The sequence below is a fragment of the Hippocampus zosterae genome, chromosome 18, assembly GCF_025434085.1.
Source record: "Hippocampus zosterae strain Florida chromosome 18, ASM2543408v3, whole genome shotgun sequence".
NCBI classification, from domain to species: domain Eukaryota; kingdom Metazoa; phylum Chordata; class Actinopteri; order Syngnathiformes; family Syngnathidae; genus Hippocampus; species Hippocampus zosterae.
The window spans coordinates 13,212,654-13,231,460 of NC_067468.1; the positions used below are offsets into that span (position 1 = coordinate 13,212,654).

Consider the following 18,807-nt stretch of genomic DNA (forward strand, 5'->3'; position numbering starts at 1 on the left):
AAATGTAAATAAAGATGAATTTTAAAAAATGTACCTCAAAACTTTAAAATTATATACCGGTATATTAAAAATTCTAAGGCAGTTATTCTTTCGTCTACCACAAGAGGGAGCCATGTACCGCTAGTACAGTGGTGCCCAACCAGTCGATCGCGATCGATCGGGAGCCCGCGCACTGGTCCCAAGTCGAACGTGAAATCTTAAAATTGTGTCAACATTATATTCAAGATGATAACCACAGCGCAAATTCAAGGATCTCTCATGAAGGAGTGGAGCAAAGGTTTTAGCTTCTCAATGCGTTGTTTCTGCTCTCCAGGACTTCTTTTTCCATTGCTTGTTTTCACAGAGAAATGAAAACATTTGCACAAAAAACAAACAAACAAACAAACATATTTTTGAACCGTGGTCTGCAGTAAAAGAGCATCAAAGTGCCCAAAATGGCAACTCTACAGTGTCCACGCGGCATGAAATTTTTTGGTCTAAACGTAACGTGAGCACACAAGCGTCATAAAAATCCTCAGTGAAAATAATCTTTGCAGGTTATGTTACGCAGCAGGATATGGCTTTGATGCCGAAAAGCCGGGGATACTTTAGCGCAGCGTCTCGAGTGAAATGGAGCTGAAACGGCCTTGCCAATAAAAGCTGATGAGTCCACTGGGGAATGCGTTCATCTTGTACTCGATATACAAAGATGACTGAGAAGTTTGTCTGTTCATTGAACTCTTGAGGATGGATTGACAAGTGATTTCAATTGATTCCAACGTACAGTATCTCGCTATTAGACGCCTAATCAGACAGAGAGTGTCCCCTCCCCATGAAAACCAGTCCACCTGGATTAGGCCGCTCCTTCTGTCTCCCCGATTATGCCTCTAAGAAGCTCAATACCGTCCACATTCATTAACATTCCCACTGAGATCACCAAAAACTGTCCCTTTACATGTTTTAGTCATTGTTCGTTAAATTGATGTCAGATGATTGAAATTGATCTCGGACATGAGCCACAATTGATTGTTCACGCAAGAGGAGCAGAAACCAGGAGGAAACTAAAGTCCAACATGCATTTCCTGTCGACATATACTTTGATTTGGAACTCCAGCGCACGACACAATGGAAGGGCCGCCACCTCCCCTCACAAACGCGTCCTCAGGAAGAAGCAAACATTCATCCGAGGGGAGAAAATACATTCCAGCAATAAAAAAAAAAAAGAAAGCGAGAGGAGTGAGACTCAACACAATAGAGGATCTTCGTTCATTTTGTTTTTTTATTACAAATCATAGACAAGAATCACAAATGTAAATACATTTTTTTTTCACAAATTCATGTTTTTGTCAGGAACAAACGCATTGTGTCTGACAACACAACAACCCCCCCCCCCACACACACACACACTGCCTGTCACTACGAGTCACCTTTTAATTGGGCTCAGAGCCCAGGGAGTCTGAAAACATTTGTCAGCTGCCATCTGTCCGTCTGTCTAGACCCCCTCCTTGCATCTCAAGACCTCCCGTCTCTCCTTACCATGCTTATCAGCGCCTGACACCTCATAGCGACACACGCACACACACATGACTGTAGTAACACACCGCAGGCTGAAAATGCCACAGACACTGACGTCTTGCCGGTTTGTCCCACTTACAAATAAGAAATACAGTGTTGCGCAGGATTGAAGTATACAGAAGTATACAAATACTATGTTACTGTACTTTAAGTATCCCTACTTCCCCCAAGGGCTTTTTATATGTACTATAGTTTTTTGTACTCCTTACTTGGTCAAAAATAGTTTTTTTTTTCAGACGCAGGGAATGACAAAACGATGTTAAAAAAAGTTGTAAAGGAAGAGAGGTTACGTCAACTGCAGTTGAAATCTTGACTGGTGGAAAAGAGGAATGCGGCAACATGGTGGAACCGGGAGCATTAATGACAGTGACTAGTTTGGAGAAGCAAGCTATTCCCCATCCATGGCCTTATTTAAGAGAATTGTCTGTTGTCAGATGCAAGAAACCTCAAGGCTGAATGCGATGTCAAATCTGAAAAAACATACGAGTAAGACGTCATGTTTGACAATTTTTTTTTGTTAGTCTCTTCATTAGCAAGGCAATGGGAGCACTTTGTTTTGATAGCATAAAACGCTAGCTAGCTAACACCATGTGACCGGATCACAAAGTGTTAGCTATCTAAATGTCACAGCGAAAAATGTCAGAATTCATCTTTTTACATTTCAGAGTCAGTTTTTTTCCCCCCCACACAAGTATCTCTGTGAGTACGTTTGCCACCTCTGAAAGAATAAGAACAAAAGTGGGACTTTTCATTCTTCGGTTGGAGGGACTTGAGTCCAAGACCACAAAAAAAAAGAGAAGCTTTTTGGAGATACATTCCACACGTCTACTTCACAATTGGTCCCTTAAAAGTTCTTCAAGTCAGTAGTCCCACCAAGGGTCGGGAACCCGTAAATAAGCACCGAGCAGTGACAGAGTCCCCCAGGCGCGCTAGACCTTGGTGGCCAGAGACTGGGCCTCCGTCTTCTGGGAGGACAAGGAGCCGGCGGGGCTGGCGTGCAGGGACTTCTTGAGGTGGAGCAGGCAGAGGCACTGCGACCTGAAACGCAGGTCGAAGAAGGCGTAGAGAAAGGGGTTGAGGCAGCTGTTGACGTACGCCAGGCAGGTGGCGTACGGGTGGGCCAGCAGGAGGAAGCGCAGGAAGGCGCAGGTGGCCGGGAACAGGTCCAGGTAGGAGAGGGCGTCGGCGCTTTTCACCACGTGGAAGGGGATCCAGCAGGCGGCGAAGACCACCACCAGCGTGGTGATGATCTTCAGGAGCCGCCGCTTGCGCTGGTCCTCCTTGCGCAGCGTGTTGAAGTGGCGCGTGACGGTGCAGCCGATGAAGCCGTAGCACACCATCATGGCCAGGAAGGGCAGCAGGAAGCCCAGGGCGGAGGACGAAATGCTCAGGCCGGCGATCCACAGGTTCTCCTGATGCTTGTTGCTCACCACCAGGCCAAAGTCCATGGCGCAGGACGTGCGGTTGCTGCCCGGGTCGTGCCGGGTGGTGCGGAAGACCAGGGTGGGCGCGGCCAGGATTCCCGACAGCATCCAGATGGCGGCCAGGGAGGCGCGGATGTGGCCGCGGGTGCGCAGCTGGCTGCTGGACAGCGAGTGCACGATGGCCAGGTAGCGGTCGAAGCTCATGCAGGTGAGGAGGAAGACGCTGGCGTACATGTTGAGGAGCACCACGTAGCTGCTGATCTTGCACAGGGCCACCCCGAAGGGCCAGTGGTAGCCCATGGCCGTGTACACCGCCCACAGGGGAAGCGTCACCACAAAGGTCAGGTCGGCCAGGGCCAGGTTGCCGATGTAGACGTCGGCCGCGCGCCGCTTCCCTTGCGCCCGCCACACCGTGAAGATGACCACGCCGTTGCCCGACAGGCCCAGGATGAAGATGAGCATGTAGAGCACGGGGATGACCGAGTAGGACGGCGTCCACTCCGAGTAGTCGCACATGGTGGAGTTCTCCAACTCCTCGTAGTCGTAGTCGTAGTCGTCGTACGGGTTCGCCGTGGGCTCCATGGCTTTCGACTCGGGGCTGGTGGGAGTGTGACTTGCCGCCTGCGCGATCCGCCCGCTCTTATATACGGCGCAACCGACCGCCCGCCCCCCTACTACCCCTTGCAAAGCGTAAACCCTCCCCATCGTGCACCCCCCCCCTCCTTTCCCCATCCTCCCAGCTCAACACAACTTCCCACTCTCAGTGAAAACAAACACGCCCGCTCATTTGTAACTCACTGAAACATGGCAAATGGCGGGACATGATCGAATCTACGATGTCTCTCAAAATAGAGACAAACTCGAGAAAATAAACCCAACCCGAGATTTTACAAATCTCATAATTTCAGTCATCTGACTTTTTTTACAGAATTTTAAGAGATGCAATCTGCTTCCATTTTGTAAAACACGGATCAACACGTTGGCACATTTTCCGACACGCTACGGACAGAAACAGAAAACTGCGTCATGAGTTTGCTTGTACGTTTTCTGCACTGTAAAGTTGAAATAATGCCATTTTAAAATAAAATAATGGACGTGAAATATATTGCTGATCCATTGACTGATTGCAAAGATAACTGATTAGAACCAATGATTGATATTGATAATGATTATTATATTATAGTTCATAGATCATGAGGTTTAAAATATATATATAAATTAATTAAAAATTAAACATTAAATTAATTATAGATTATATATACTAAATTACAATATGAATAATACAAAATGTGTATTATAATTTTTTAGGAATTTAAATCAGTATAAATTAAAACAATATAAATTGAAATGAAAGGATAAGAGTAATTATTATAATAAATGTTTGCGTGCAGGATTATTTGGATGGTGTCAGCACACACGCACACAAAAAAAAAAATCTCTCTCTTGCACAACAAGGATGAACAAAGGATTTATGTAAACGGTAAAGTGAAAGCTGGTGTTGAAAAGATTTTGTGTTATTTTGCCTCGAGCCAACGAAAGTAGACATGTGGACATGTTTAGACAGTCAGCCGCAAGTCATGCCCAGGCATGACAAGTTCCACTATTGATTTCAATATCAATCGAAGAGTCGTCCGGGTACCTGAGCACTCTGCAGCTCAAGGCCAAAATACTGTGGCTGCTACTGCTTCTTTTTTTTTCAATCTTACAACAGCTTGTGGACGTGCTCCAACGTGCACGGCCGCGAACCAACATGGTGGCACGTCAACCAGGCCTTCAATTAATCACAAAAACGTCACATTAAGGCTAATTACATCACGTGATGGGCTCCTCGAGGAAAATGAGAGTTAAAACGCTTAAAATGAAAAAGGTCATCATCAATCTGTTGTCCTTTTTGTCCCCATTTTCCGAGACGTGGCAATCCCCCCCACCCCGCCTTCTGTATTCATGTCTGTTGTGCTGTCCCAGATGCGCCCTCTCAGTCCACAACTCGGCACAGGGGGGTGGGCAGCAGTGGCGCCGACCCGGTGACTTTTAGACACAACTACTGTATCACTCAACAATGTCCAACCCTTAGCGCTGATCCCTTCCCCTCCTCTGCACAACCACTCGTCCTTCCCCCACTGCGCTCACCTTCCTCTCATTATGAGGCCTTTGCTCTCATCTCCGTTGCCTTAACCGGCTTTCGCTCTCCCGGGAGCTAAAAAAAAAAAAAAAAGTCCATATATATTTTTAAATTGTGACGCACACTTGAGGTATTAACTTTATGCCTTTAATTGTGTATATCAAACCCCACCCAACTGGTGTCCTATCCTGCTTGTTTGTCCTATCCTGGCAAAAGCAGGAAAAAACTTAAATAAATCAAAAAGAACTTCCCATCTGTCCTTTGGTGGCACCGCGTGGTATTTTTAGCCAAGAGTTGGGCAGGGATGTCAACAGCAGGAAAAGAAGAACATTATTTAGGTAGGTATTGATTTGTTGTTTGTTAGCAGGATGAAACAGAATTCCAAGTTTGGCAACTATAGACTGACGGAGTTTAATGCAGTCGATAATCAAGCTCGTAACTCATTACAAATACTCGTACTGTATAGAATATCCATTTTTCAACCCATATTTGATTAACATACCAAATTAAATCATTTCATCCAGCTCTACTATCTATCTCCGCTCTACAATAAAAAAAATGAAGTGTTCCACGTGTCTATTTGCAACATGCTAACTAGCATGCCAACAAAAACAAATAGAAGCACAAAAACATAAATATGACACTACTTTTTTTTTTTTTATTTGGTAGAGGAATTTGTTATTTTTGCCACTTGAGTCACGACAAAAAAGATCCCATATGCTGCAGAATCAAGAATGCTACGGTCCATTTAGCATCCTCCATGACGTAAAAATAGTAGCTCGCTAGCTAACGGATGAACAAGCACTAACAAATATGGTGTTCATTTCCTTTTAAAAAACCTTTAAGAGATGAATTGATGCACTTGTTTTGTTCCTGGAGTCACAATGGAGAACTTTAAGAGATGTTTCTTTTCCGATTGTTGTTGAGTCATGACGAAATCGCTTTCCCTGCCCCGGAATCAAGAATGGAACGGTCGAGGAATTGTCCTGCTTGCTCATAAAATGATCTGAGTTGTAGAAATATTAATTATTTTTAAAAAAGTCATGTCCCATTTGCCTTGTGTCAGCTTTGGTGAACCAGAAATTTGCTTGCTGACTGACTAACAAACTATAACAAACTACAGTCCTACTTGCCCCCACTTGACATGTTATTTTGACTTACTTGTCCACCTGTGCCCACGAATAGTTTTTTTTCCATGCTGCTGTCCTCCTGTGTGGCCTTGCGCTGTAAACCACACACTACGTTTGCCAGTTGGGCCACACTGAGGACTTCTTTCCACCTTTCAACCGTGTCCATCATCAACATTATGTGCAACAAGTTAAGAAAAGACAGCAGAAGGAGATGAGAGGCAAAAACACACCTCGCTGTGCGAGTTTGCCTGCGGCCAAGCGAATACCTTTGATGTTTTATCCGGACCTTGCGTGTTGGAGGGCTACTTTTTTGGTGATACTTGTGACGCCTAAACAGTGGGGGGGCTGGGAGGTAGGTTGGCGATTGTAGCAGTTGTTTGATGTGCGTGTTAAGCCGTTGACAAGTCGAATTGGTGCCGTTTTAAAATGCAGTGGCAGACATGCACATTTGGACAAATGGTCAATGAGTTGATGGGTTCATAAGCCTTGACAATTGGCCTTCGTGCTTTTTTTTTTAATTCCGATTGCTATCTGGATATTAGCATTAGCTGTTAGGATCCCAACTGCTGGTATGCTAGCATCTTTATTTCCCATTAGAAATACTGCCGCAATTGGCATTGTGTTATTCTTATAATTCGGCTTTTCTGGCTTTTCTCAGTCTTGCGTTTGACATTTTCCGACATTTCAGTTAATTCTACAGGAGTTCAGTGTTTCAGTTGCTAGGTTATAAGTGCAAAAGCAGACCGAGTGCATAGTGACAAATACTTGCTTTCGTCAGGCACCAAACTACATGAATGCTGTCAAAACCGACACTTCAAGCACTAGTAATTTAGTACTGCCAGACATTTTGGCTGTTCTCCACCTTCATTTACTTTAACCCCCCCCAAAGGAAAATCAGGTAGTTGACACAAGCTTGTTAAGACACAAAAGCCTCACGGGTAGGAGATGTCCACACCTTTTGCTAGGTCCAATAAATTTGCCCTCAGTTTCAAAGACAAACACATGGCTGCAGTACGTCTACCTTCAGTGCGAGCATAACTAATCAATCACTCTCTCAATAACTCAATAACAGCGCAAAGCATAACACGGGAAGCTGCTGGGTGAGGCTGCGATGATGCGCAGCCCATCAGCTCTTGTGAGGATAACGCGGTTCAGAAAATGGATGGACGGATTTTTTGATGAATTTTTTTTAGGAATATTGTATTTTGGGAAAACCCGCAAAGCACTCAACCTACACAACATGAAGCGCAAAGTGACGAGGCATTCAAGTATACCGAATTCCGGGAAAAGTTTGTTTGATTAATTGAAAAAAACCCTTTTGGTGCCTTAACAATTAAAACAAACCAAAAAAGATATAAATGAAAAGCCGAATCCATTGTCTCAAATTGACACAGCAGGTATTGAATTTTGACGACCCTAGTCGAACTCCGATTCACCTACTATTGTCTACAATGGAACAATGTCTTCACTGTGGACTTCCTTCGAGGTCGTCAAGCACATGTTGCATGGGGTGTTTGTCTGACCTTCTGAACCACGTAACCCGGAGGAGACATCCACAGCTGAGTCGTGGCAGCTTTTCCTGATGAGCTGCTCACCTTACTGGCTGCGGGGAGTTGGGCGGGTGGAGGTCGTCATGGTGGTCCAGCTTCTGTTTGGCGGTTGGCCGGGAGACTGTGTTGATAGCAACCTTCCTGCTTTTCCACTTGTTGTCTCCTAAACCAGAAGTAGCCCAGATGAAATGTTTATCCGATATACGTACGAGGGGATGGAAGCTCCCGATAAGTGCTCTCGCGCAAAAACGTATAAATAGGTCTGACGTGAACTTACGTGACAAAAGTTGCATTCAGAAGCAACGTGTATCCATTGAGCTTGTTTACACAGGTGACGTGTTGGGTCGGTGTTTGCGGTTGGCGCTCACTTCCTGTCCCAAACAAAAATGCGGGGAGCCGAGGAGAAGGAGATTCACGTACAACCTGCAGAAAAAGAGGCATGAATGCGAAATGTTTAATGCAAAACAATACAGGCTAGAACAGACAAAACCAAAAGCATTTTGCAACTTTAGCTAACTAGCAGCGATCCGAACCAAGTCAAAGTTGAGATACTGTATTTCACGTGGGGAAAAAGTAATTTAGGAAGCTGAATACGGTGGGGAGCTTCCACTGTATTTTGTTCCCTAGAGGCTTAGTGCAGTGCAAGTAGGATTCTGTGCACCCCCCCAAAAAAAAACTAAAAAAACTTATGCAGTATATATGGTACCTTCTGCAAGCCGTGACATTATCCCTGTGGGAAAGTGTGACAAACACACCCCACCCCCCCCAAAAAACGTGTGAATTATTTTTAAATGCTCTTCAGGATTTAGGAAGTTTGCGACTCCATGCGTAACATAAACCGTTTTATGGACCTTGGCGGACGTCTAAACTTAAAACTCGAAGCGAGTTTGGTTTCAAGGCTCACACATGGGAACGTACGTGCACTCAAACGCAGCCCTGCCTCCAACACAAACACAACGCAGCACCCACACACAAAGTGTGTAACGCCGTCTGAAACACAATAAGCTATTGTAACCTCAAACCCAGAGGTCTTGACTTTGCATGTGCTTTTGTCATTAGTTTCAATTAGAAGGCCATGAAGTCAGCCTGCGATGACACGTACATCCCTTGCTTTTGGCACACACACAAAAAGTGTCAAACGAGTTCACTATATGATGCAAAACTTCGTCATTTTATTATTATAATTTATTGTTGGTGGTTGAGGGCCACTGTCATGTTTTCAATTGATAACATTCAGTTTTATTGTATTTATCTGATACAATACAGTATGTGATCATGTAGTTTTAATACGCAATGAATACATTTCAGTTACTTTATTTTAGCTAGGAAAATACAGGATTGGAATTTAAATGACAAATGCAATCCCATGGACAATTGCCTGCTTGATAAATGGTTAAAGGTAACTGGAAAAAGCCTCCATCTCTTATTTTGGTTGCCTAATGGCACCGTTATCTTTACAGGCCACAAGGCAGACTGCCACACCCACTTCAGGATCGGTGTTTATCAGGACTGGAACACGACTTTTGCAATTTTTGTTTTTATTTTTGAGTCCCCCCCCCCATTCCTCTCTGGGCTGAATTCAGAAAGAATCAAGTGGGGCCGCCGACAGCGCACTTAATTAGCTCTTCCATTTGCGCCCGCAGTTAGCTCCGGCTATTCAGAGAGCATATGACATACCGGCGCACACATTGCCTATGAAGTTTGACAGCTTAGTGCAGTTTGCACCTGTTACGCCCCTCCGATTACGCACATCGCAAAGTGTGAACGGAATCTCGGAGGCACGGTCTTGTAGATCTCGCCGCACCCCCCCCCCCCCTCGCTCAAAAGAGGCTCATGCCGAGTCGCGCCAATTTTACACCAGCTTTCGTGATTTGCTCCCTCTGCTTGACGTCTCAGCCAGTCAAGTTTTGAAGTATCTGCGCGTGCTTTGCGGATTAGACGCTATCCGCCGGATCCATTTTTACCCTGAGGTGAATTCGGCTCTCTCCGTATCCTCTCCAAGTCCCCCATTTCCTCATCACAAATGGGATTGGATGGACGGGAAGAGAGGAGACAGTGGGGATGTGACCCAACAATTGCAGGAAGTGGCTTCAGATCAGCGCAAGATTAAGTGCAATAGCTTGCAAGCGCCCAAACGAAGAGATCAACACACACACACAATCACGAAAAGTGATAAATAAAATAAAATGTGCAATAAATAAAGAAATAAATGACATTTTGGACCCCAATTGGTTTCTTTTGGACTCGACTGTTTTTGCAGTGCTGAAACAAAATATTTTTTTTCCCCCTGCTCTGTATTTAAATATCTGACAAATCCACACTCTTCGGGATGCTTCATTACATTTGCGTTAACAGCTAAAATGGTTAAAAAAAATAAAGTGCCCAAAAGGCCAACATGCAGCCCCGACGGAAATCAATGGCATCATCACACTTTTTACAACTTTACGATGGGCCTTCCTCATGCTGATGACCATTTCAAGGAGCCTCAACAAGAACAAGAACTTTGCGGACTGTGCCAAGCAGGAAAAAAAAAGCAATCATTCATATAAAAGGAGGGAGATCCTGGCAATGACGTTTCATATCCTACCACAAATCTTCATAAAAGAAAGAAAGCCGACGTTCACGATACGCACGGCCGGCTACCGTTATCCTGAGGAAAACCATTAGAGGACACACGCGCTTCCTGATCGGCGCGCATTGAAAGAGCATCTGTGGCACCGCTGACCTTCGCTGCCAATCCACTTCCTGTCCCACACGTGCAACTAACTCTCCCTTCAATTTATGTTTTCTGACCAAACATGGAAAAGTACTACAAGGAAACGCGCGGCGTAAAAACGCGACTCTCCATTGCAGGCTCAAACCGTAGCCATGGTAAAACCTTGATCGTGTGCGCAGGCGATGTTTTAAGTCACATTCTTAATTTGTGTAAACCACTGTGTACAGTGGACATAAAACGGCGACACACCCCTGTGCGAAAGAAAAAGACCAATACAAATTATTTTAACCTGGTTCGCAGCTTGGACCAGGTCGGGGAGTCTTATTTTGAAGGATTCCCAACACGGTCAGCTGTTTTTTTTTGTTTGTTTAGACATGTCACAAGGAAGGAGTGACAGCTCAGGCGAAGGCTGAAGGCACAGCCGAAACTGTCAGCGAACTCAGGTTTTTGTTCTTCACGAAAAAAAAGAGTTCAAGTTTACAATTGAACATGGGTCTAATCCACTTTTGGGTCGGGGGCAGAGAGAGGGCAGCGAGGGGATAAACAGTGCAACTTAGTTACCAAAAAGCTTGAGACAAGCTTTACAGCTCACCATGCGCAGACTTTAATCTTCCAGACACTTCACACATATGGTCACAGCCTCTCCAATATTGGCCGTCCGCTCTGAGCTAAAAAACAAAAAAACATGAATTATTGGGGTTGTTAAGAAGTTTAATTAGATTGTTAAAATATGAGAAACTGTAAAAAAATTTTTTATTGCGTGCGGTGCTATTTCAAGCTGGCACATCTACAAGCATGGTGACAAACACCCAACAAGGTCAACACGACATTCTAACATGATGTCAGAGAACAAATCCCGTAGTATGAAATCGCAAGCAAATTTAGGACTTGTATGTCTGTTTTGGCGATCTTGAGCAAATGATGACCTAAAACACAAATGCTAACATTGTTGATTCCAATAATGCTCGTAAACAGCTTTGCCTTCGCCCGATAACCTCCCGCTTGGTGGTTATCGGGCCAGGCTCAAACTGCCACCACTCTAAAACTTTAAAAATGTTTCTTCAAAATATTCCTTGTGCATTTTTTTAACCTAATTTATTGCACATTTTTTATACAAATTAAGCCATCCATTTTTCAAATCACCAAATGGTATACTCACCGTTTGAAGACACGTAGTAGCCTATAGAAAGAGGAAGGATTGCTGGAGGTGAGTCACTTAGTTCAAGCATTGACCGATATTACACGATAAGATGCCGCAAGTGTAAAAAGAAGTTAGAAGCACTCACCCTTTGATGACGGATGCAGCCGCACATGCAGATGGCTAGCGTGCCGAGAAGTTAGCAAAGGCCCGATTGTCAAATAGCCAAAGTTGATCGTCAATGTTCAACCTGTTTGCTATTCACGACGGCAAATCTTTCCGTGATGACGCAGCGGTTACACGTGGCTGACAAGCAGCGTGGGATCAGTTCATAACATGTAACTTGCGTGCGTGATCGATGTATGATTTGAAGGGGCTTCAGGCGGGGGTGCAGCTGATATTTGTCACTCAGGGACATGTAAACGTGACGTTAAACGGCGCAAAGTGAGACGCAATGAATGGCGCTGTGGGACACCCCCCCACCCCCATTTGAGATGCTAATTCCTGTGCAAGCTGAAAGAGCCGGAGAAACAGGTGTCCGAGGACGTGTGCTGCTGCTGCGAGGGTGCGGGAAGATCGCGGGGTGAATGTGAACCAACACGGAGGGGGGGGGGGGGGGGGGTCGTTTTCTGTATTTCTTGAACTTCACCCCAGCTCATTTGCGAGTGCCATTTTTCTCTAGTTTTTATTGTCTTTATTCAGGATTCACTGGGAGTCATTGTGTAGGGACAGTGGACAGTCTGCACAATCAAATCACTCGGGTGGGGGGATGTAAACATGCATGGATGAACTTGACCCCGATTGTACACCATTTACAAAGCCGCAGCTTGATTCAAGTGGTCCATGAGGGTATTATGCTAGTTTGTAAGACTTATTCATGAGTCAGTCGTCTTGTTCAGCAGCTAAGTAGCGCCATCTATAGACCATCCAATGCTTTTCCAGCTGAATTCAAGTGGCCGGCATGTCTGCCTCGCAATTCTGAGGGTCAGGTTTAGGAATCGTGGCGCAAGCCTCCTTCCCGCGTGCAGTTTGCAGCTTCCTCTCACATTTCAAAAACACGCTTGGTGTGTTCGCTGACGACTCTCAATTGTCCAGAAGCGTGACTGATCGTGAATGTTCTGGACTCATATATTTTTTGTTCTTCTGCTTTCTCCCTTTCATAATTTGCTTGCTGTGAATTGGGAATGTCTCCATTGTGAGACAAAATGAAGGGTTTCTTATCTTATCTTATGTTCGTTTGTCTGTGTGCCTTGCGAGTGGTTTGCCATCAGTTGAATTTCACCCTCGGCTCCAATATGGACAAGTGCTGTAAAAAAAAAATGAGGATGGATGAATTCTAACATACTCAATAATGACTCAGAGAAACACAGACGACACACTGGAAATGTCATATCCACCACGGTATCCCTTTTATAAAGTTGACTGCAGACAAAAAAAAAAAAAAAAACACGCATGACGCTTTTTAAAATAAATTTCTCATATCGTGGCAATCATCAAATATGTTTCACCTCTGATTGTAATATCTGCTCTTCCCCCTAAAAGGGGCAAAAAGAATATTGAGTTTGAGCATACATGCCATTGTTTAAAAAAAAGTTGTACATTCATTGGACTGCATTTGTGTTACAATTGCACAAAAATACACATCATTTTATATCTGGCTCAGAAAAGGGGGCTGTAAACTGTCGCGTGACACCAACAACAACAACCTCCCGATGCGGCTGCTTGGTGGAGTGTTTATTTATTTATCACGCCCCCCTCCCAGTAATAATCAGCAAAGTCTTTCTGCCCAGCATGCCTGATTTTGCATTCCCACTCATTTAATTCCCAACATGAATAAACACTCCTGCACTCCCGGTCTGACAGATACAACACACCCAACGTAAAAATCTTTGGCTTCGTGGCACAACAATGTCCTTAAACAGTTTTCCTTCATTAAAGGAGGCGGAGTCAAAGTAGTGTGAAGGTGTTTCGCCCGACCTCCAAAACTGCACACCTCTTTCCACTTTCAAGTCCCGTCTAAAAACACACCTGTTCAGGATTGCCTACAACACATAGCTCTTCCATTTCATGTTTTTATGATTTTATGTCCTGTTTTTATATAATATCTCGCTTACTAATTTTTACATTGTATTTTCTTATTATCTGTACAGTGTCCTTGGGTGGCATGAAAGGCGCTTTTAAATAAAATGCATTATTATTATTATTATTATTATTGTTGTGTCATGTAACATGGCCGGCAACTGGACACAACATTAGGTACAAATGCACAATCTCATGATCACCCCCACCGGCATACAAAATTGGCATTACAGTATTGCCTTTATAGAGGTCATTATTTCTTCAAAAAACTAGCATTGTGGATCTTATTAGATGATGCACCTAATATTGTGGCTGGTGAGTAATTCTATTTTTTTTCTGCTCGGACACGATCAAATCGCTCCTTTACATTAAATAACAGCACGAGCCAATTCAAGTCAGTTAGCATGTTAAGTCATGCACACCAAAGAGCTGCTCCAGCCTCTCACTGACCTATACCTGATAAAAAGTGCAAGCAATTCATCATCGCCACCTTCAGTTCATTTGGGAGATTACACATTTGTATTCGATTAAGTTTAAGGTCCTCATGAGTAAGACAGCACACTGGAGGAATGACTCGTCTTCCTACGAACGTTCTTTCCCACTGCTCGTACGACCATAAATAAATGCTCCAGCGTCTTCCATAAAGCCATTTGAAAATTCATTCGGGATCCTTGACATCCAACTTCGGGTCCATGTACTAGCTCAGCCATCGTGTTCTCACGAGTCCAACAGCTTTCGGCACACTATCCAACAACACATTTTACGAGTCGCCTGTCCGTGACTCGTACGGTCAATGATTGTCGATAATGATGATAAAATTAACTGACACACCTAATAGTGAGGACAAACCACATACGAGTAATCCCCGGACCTTCAATTGGACATCAAGGAGATTGAATAAATGCTCATGCGGCTTTCCGCCGATGTCCCACACTCTTGACTTTCCCAAAAGGTATTCGACAAATATGTCAAGTGTTTTGAAATTCTACACATTTTAAGAATCACCCATTTCAACGAAATCTCGATCATCTCTGCTATGGAATGACTGGCGCCGTGCTACAAATACGTGTCGTGGTCGGCACTGCTCACGCTCTCTCTGGACGCGTGCGTACTCACTGGCTGCAGGAGAGGCGATGGTGCCTCGAGAGACGGCGGCGTTTTATCCGTCGCCTGCGGCGGCAGAGCGCTCTTCTTCCGATTCTCCCTTCTGGCCTTGCGAGTGTGCTTGCCGCCGTCGACCTCCGAGGGAGACTCCACTACGATGGTGGGCCGCTGCCTCAAATCCTGTCGGTCCGGCGGCTCGGCGGCCATGACGGCCTTTGCGCCGTGCATCCTGGGAGGGGATCTGTAATGGAGGTCGCCGCGGGCGTCTCTCCAGCGCCGCAGCTGCGCCAGGTGCTCTTTCTCGATGTCTTTCTCCGATACGGACAGCTCTATGGTCTGTATGACAGTGTATACATTTGATTATGATGGCACCTTTTAATGACAAAATCATGAAATACTATTGTGGGAGGGGGGGGGGGGGGACGAGACGAGACAGAATGATGCTCACCTCTTGCACCAGGAAACGCTCCTGCATGTATTGTGGCGGTATGGCCCGGAGACGCTCCATCGTTTCGTAAAGACCCGGGCAGGCTCTCACCTTCTCTTGAGATCCCAGCATGCATTTGAGCAGGACCAGGCCCACACGGAACAGGATCTTCACTCCTGAGAGAAAGAGGTACCAATGACTAGGAAAGAAGATACGGCTGGGGAAAGGGCATCACTATGCGTCTCATTCAATCTAGGTCGATATGTCGCACCCTCGCAAAGGAACATGTCCCACACGCGAAGCACGGAAGCCCAGGGCAGCGTGCGGGAGAAAGCGCACATGAACCACTCGGTCATGTACAAGATGGGATCCAGCTTGTGTTGCTTGAGGTGACGGTGCGCCACGGGAGACACCCGCCGCAGCAGAGCGTACAGGATCTCTCCGTCCAGCTGGATGGCCTCCTGCGGAGGGACGACGTTGACACATTGACATGGAGGTCGAGACAAAAAAAAAAGTTATTTGTGGCCCCACTCATCTAAATACAGCATTCCGATTAAGGTTGTGTTTGTGGAATACGGATGAAGCCGCAAAATCCATCCGCTTTTATCCATCTCAAGGGGAGGCCATTTTGCCACTTGCTGTCAGCGGAAAATGACATCACAGCAGCTCAGGTAGCGGCCAATCATGGCTCAGCTGTTTCTTGCAGTTTGATGCTGTGACCTTCGCAAAGCTGAGGCGCAACTGGTCGTCACATGAGCAATTGTACTGGTAATGTCATTTTCAATCAACAACAAAATGGCCGCCCCGTGAGTTGCTTCTTTCATTTGAGTTGACTTCCCCTTTAAGTGGACGGCTACAAAGAGAGGAGCAACCCATTTTGTTCTTTTCCTTAATCTCTTTATCTCATTACGCTATATTCAGTGGTGGACGTATCAATGTCCCTTCAAGGGACAGACACGGCACAGAGTGGGAAATGCTAGGAAGGCCACTGTGAATTACATCTAGACTTTAAAGATAAAAGAAAAATATCAAGGATAAGGAGCGTGCATCTTACCAGCCCTGAACTGTAGTATCCAGGAAGGTACTTCTCACAAATCTGTACAAGGACCCAGAACGCGTCCTAGGACACAACAACTTTCAAAATATGTTTTTCTCAAGTCAGCCTCAAATGTCAATGCTTTTAAGCCACTTTTTGGGAGATGTTACAAGATGGCAGATTTAATCGGCAGGCCGATTGAGTCTTTTTTTATTTTTTACCTCCGCAGGCATGTGCATGAGGAGCACGGCGGCGATGGGAGCCTGAGCCTGACAGTAGCCCTCCTCGGGACGGTGCAGCGTGTACGCCTTCAGCACACGGAACAAGTCTTGCTGCCTGCATATGCGGAAGAACGGATAGTTCGATAAATTGATGTTTTATTCATCCTGTCAAATTGTCAAATATTTTTACCCCCTCCACCCCATTTTTCATGTCGAGCGCATATTCAAAGTTTATTAGCATCTGTTGAATTTTTGGTTGGTCTGTTGAATTATGGAGACAGACAGCCGGACGGCGCTTACCCATGTCCCCCCCTGGCTGAAAACATTTCGTGGAAGGGAAACTGTCGGTGGAGATCTCGCTCGATGACATCTACCCATTTGGGATCTCCGGGTTGGCTGTCCAGTTCCTAAACACACAATTTTGTCACATTACGCATTTTTTTTAAACGGTCAAAACACTAAAGGGAATGTTATCGAAAATTGACTTTTTCATTGCTAATATACACATTTTTGGGCATCCCGAGTGAAATGCATTGTTAGACCTGTGGAATTAACACTCAAAGTGCTTCAAATTCCGGTTGCACAAAACAAGAAATGTTAAGCTGACCTGGAACTTGCCCCGGTTTTGTTCCTCCTTCACTTTTCCTCCCGTGAGGTAGAGCCAGGCGCGACCACGCAACGATGGCGGGATCCCCTTCTGACAGCGAGCTTTCACCTGTGGGGGTTGACAGCTATTTTGAAGGGGCTAAACGTTTACATGGTGTTGAAAAAGGGGGTCTATTCCCCAAGAAGCACGTCTATTCATATTAAGTGTTGAAAGCATTTTGCCTCACAGGATTTTTCTTCTTCTATTATTTGGTTGGAAGTTGCAAGTTGTTGCTTGAGGAAAAAAAAAGGTTTTGTTGGTTATCACGAGAAATAAAGCAAATATCAGGCAAGCAGAGACCTTCTTGTGCTTTTTAGCCATCCACTTGTCCCAGCTGTTGAGCATCTCAAGCCATTTGGCCTCCCGCTGCCTCAGCACCTCCGTGGGGATTTCTTCTGCACTGTGAAGTAAAACTAAAATTATAATGAGCTATTTTCTCACCAGTTCTAACAGTATTCTGGCACATATAAATGGGGAAGGCTGTGACATGGGATTTGACTGATCTCGTCTTTATTCTTTCATACAGGAAATGGTTCCAGGGATGAAACGCCAGAGCAATTTGTCATGATCAGCAGCTAAGTTTCCTGAAAACAGGATGCTGTGGGAGAACTTTTGCCCTAGTTCCCTTTCACTAATAATGTTTTACTTCACTATGGTGCCACAAAAAAAAAATCTCACCGTGACATATTACAATGACATGCAGTTATTGAAAACTGCAGTACCGTCTCTGTGATGAATATTTTAATGCAGTTATTGTCTTAAATCTCATTAGATTAAGTGTATCTATTGTGCCTGCAAGGTACAATTAACCTGCCTAGCCACCTTTTACCAACCACAAAACAGAACAGTGGCTTTGTGTTCAGACTTACTGGAGTCCTCGATACTGCTGGGCTCCACCTGTGAATCCGTACTTGTCCACCTCTTTCTCCCCAGACGTTTCAGTGGCGTCGGAGTCCAGTGTGACTGCATCGGAGCCAAACGACCGAGTGCTCCCGTTGCTTGTCAGCTGCTCCACGCTACCCTGAAACTCAAGCTCTCCATCGTCCCTGTCGGGTTTTGCCATTTAGCCAACATTTATCTTCGCAGGCAAACCGCCTCGGTCGGTAATAACTTAAACACCCTGGCCTTGTTTTGTACTCGCGTAAACATCCATGTACTGTATCTCAACCACAGTCACGGGTTTATGCTAACTCGCTACGGTTGCTAGGGGGGCGGGCGGATGCGTCTTCGCTTTATGCTAGTAAGTCCCCAATACTTAAGTCACATTGTGTATTTAGCGTCATTATCCCTAAACGAATTCATTAATAGAGCTCACTGAAGTTATAAGGGGTGTGCGGACTGGGAACCAACGTGCCACACGCACCTGCCAGCTGAATAACGCCGTCGCTAACTCTCTGCTACTTTGAGCAGGAATGCAGACTAGCAGGTTCGTATAGTTGGGAGTACAAAAAAAGAAAACAGCTCTCTAACGCCCCCTATTACGCTGAATGCCACACTGCAGCTTTATACGCTCACGCGCGCGTTTTAAACTTGCCTGTAAACTTTGGAAAAGGAAGAACGGAGAGGAAACAGTCGTTGGTATTATTACCAAACGCTAGCAAAGACGGACCAATTTACGGACTACAACGGTTCCCAGGTGTCTTCTACGAAGGCCACTTTT

At 45.1% G+C, this 18,807-nt stretch overlaps 2 protein-coding genes across 4 annotated transcripts; both read right to left on the minus strand.

The window, feature by feature from the left end:
* Positions 1-2,236: 2,236 nt before the first annotated feature.
* LOC127591450 (apelin receptor B-like) lies at positions 2,237-3,698 on the minus strand. The gene has a single exon (XM_052051652.1). The coding sequence runs from the start codon at positions 3,681-3,683 to the stop codon at positions 2,484-2,486; it is 1,200 nt and encodes a 399-aa protein (XP_051907612.1). The 5' UTR covers positions 3,684-3,698; the 3' UTR covers positions 2,237-2,483.
* An 8,698-nt stretch (positions 3,699-12,396) lies between these two features.
* LOC127591431 (TBC1 domain family member 10A-like) lies at positions 12,397-18,805 on the minus strand. 3 transcript variants are annotated; one of them, XM_052051605.1, is made up of 10 exons: positions 18,017-18,803; positions 17,448-17,547; positions 17,109-17,216; positions 16,802-16,908; positions 16,502-16,616; positions 16,299-16,364; positions 15,516-15,705; positions 15,266-15,420; positions 14,830-15,153; positions 12,397-12,940 (listed from the first exon to the last, which is right to left on the minus strand). In XM_052051605.1, the coding sequence occupies exons 1-10, from the start codon at positions 18,208-18,210 to the stop codon at positions 12,902-12,904; spliced, it is 1,398 nt and encodes a 465-aa protein (XP_051907565.1). In that variant the 5' UTR covers positions 18,211-18,803; the 3' UTR covers positions 12,397-12,901. The 3 variants fall into 3 exon arrangements, with proteins under 3 accessions (XP_051907565.1, XP_051907566.1, XP_051907564.1); XM_052051606.1 differs by lacking the exon at positions 12,397-12,940 and having other exon boundaries at positions 13,837-15,153; positions 18,017-18,193; positions 18,511-18,803; XM_052051604.1 differs by lacking the exon at positions 12,397-12,940 and having other exon boundaries at positions 13,837-15,153; positions 18,017-18,805.
* Between the last annotated feature and the right edge of the window lie 2 nt (positions 18,806-18,807).

What these genes read in the sequence shown, in the direction of transcription:
- LOC127591450 (XM_052051652.1), bottom strand. Translation starts at nt 3,683, where the DNA reads ATGGGGAGGGTTTACGCTTTGCAAGGGGTAGTAGGGGGGCGGGCGGTC.
- LOC127591431 (XM_052051604.1), bottom strand. Translation starts at nt 18,210, where the DNA reads ATGGCAAAACCCGACAGGGACGATGGAGAGCTTGAGTTTCAGGGTAGC. An exon ending in TCAGCCAGGGGGGGACATGG is followed by an intron (nt 16,617 to 16,801) that starts GTAAGCGCCGTC and finishes CCGCATATGCAG; the next exon opens with GCAGCAAGACTTGTTCCGTG. An exon ending in AGCGTTTCCTGGTGCAAGAG is followed by an intron (nt 15,154 to 15,265) that starts GTGAGCATCATT and finishes ACTGTCATACAG; the next exon opens with ACCATAGAGCTGTCCGTATC.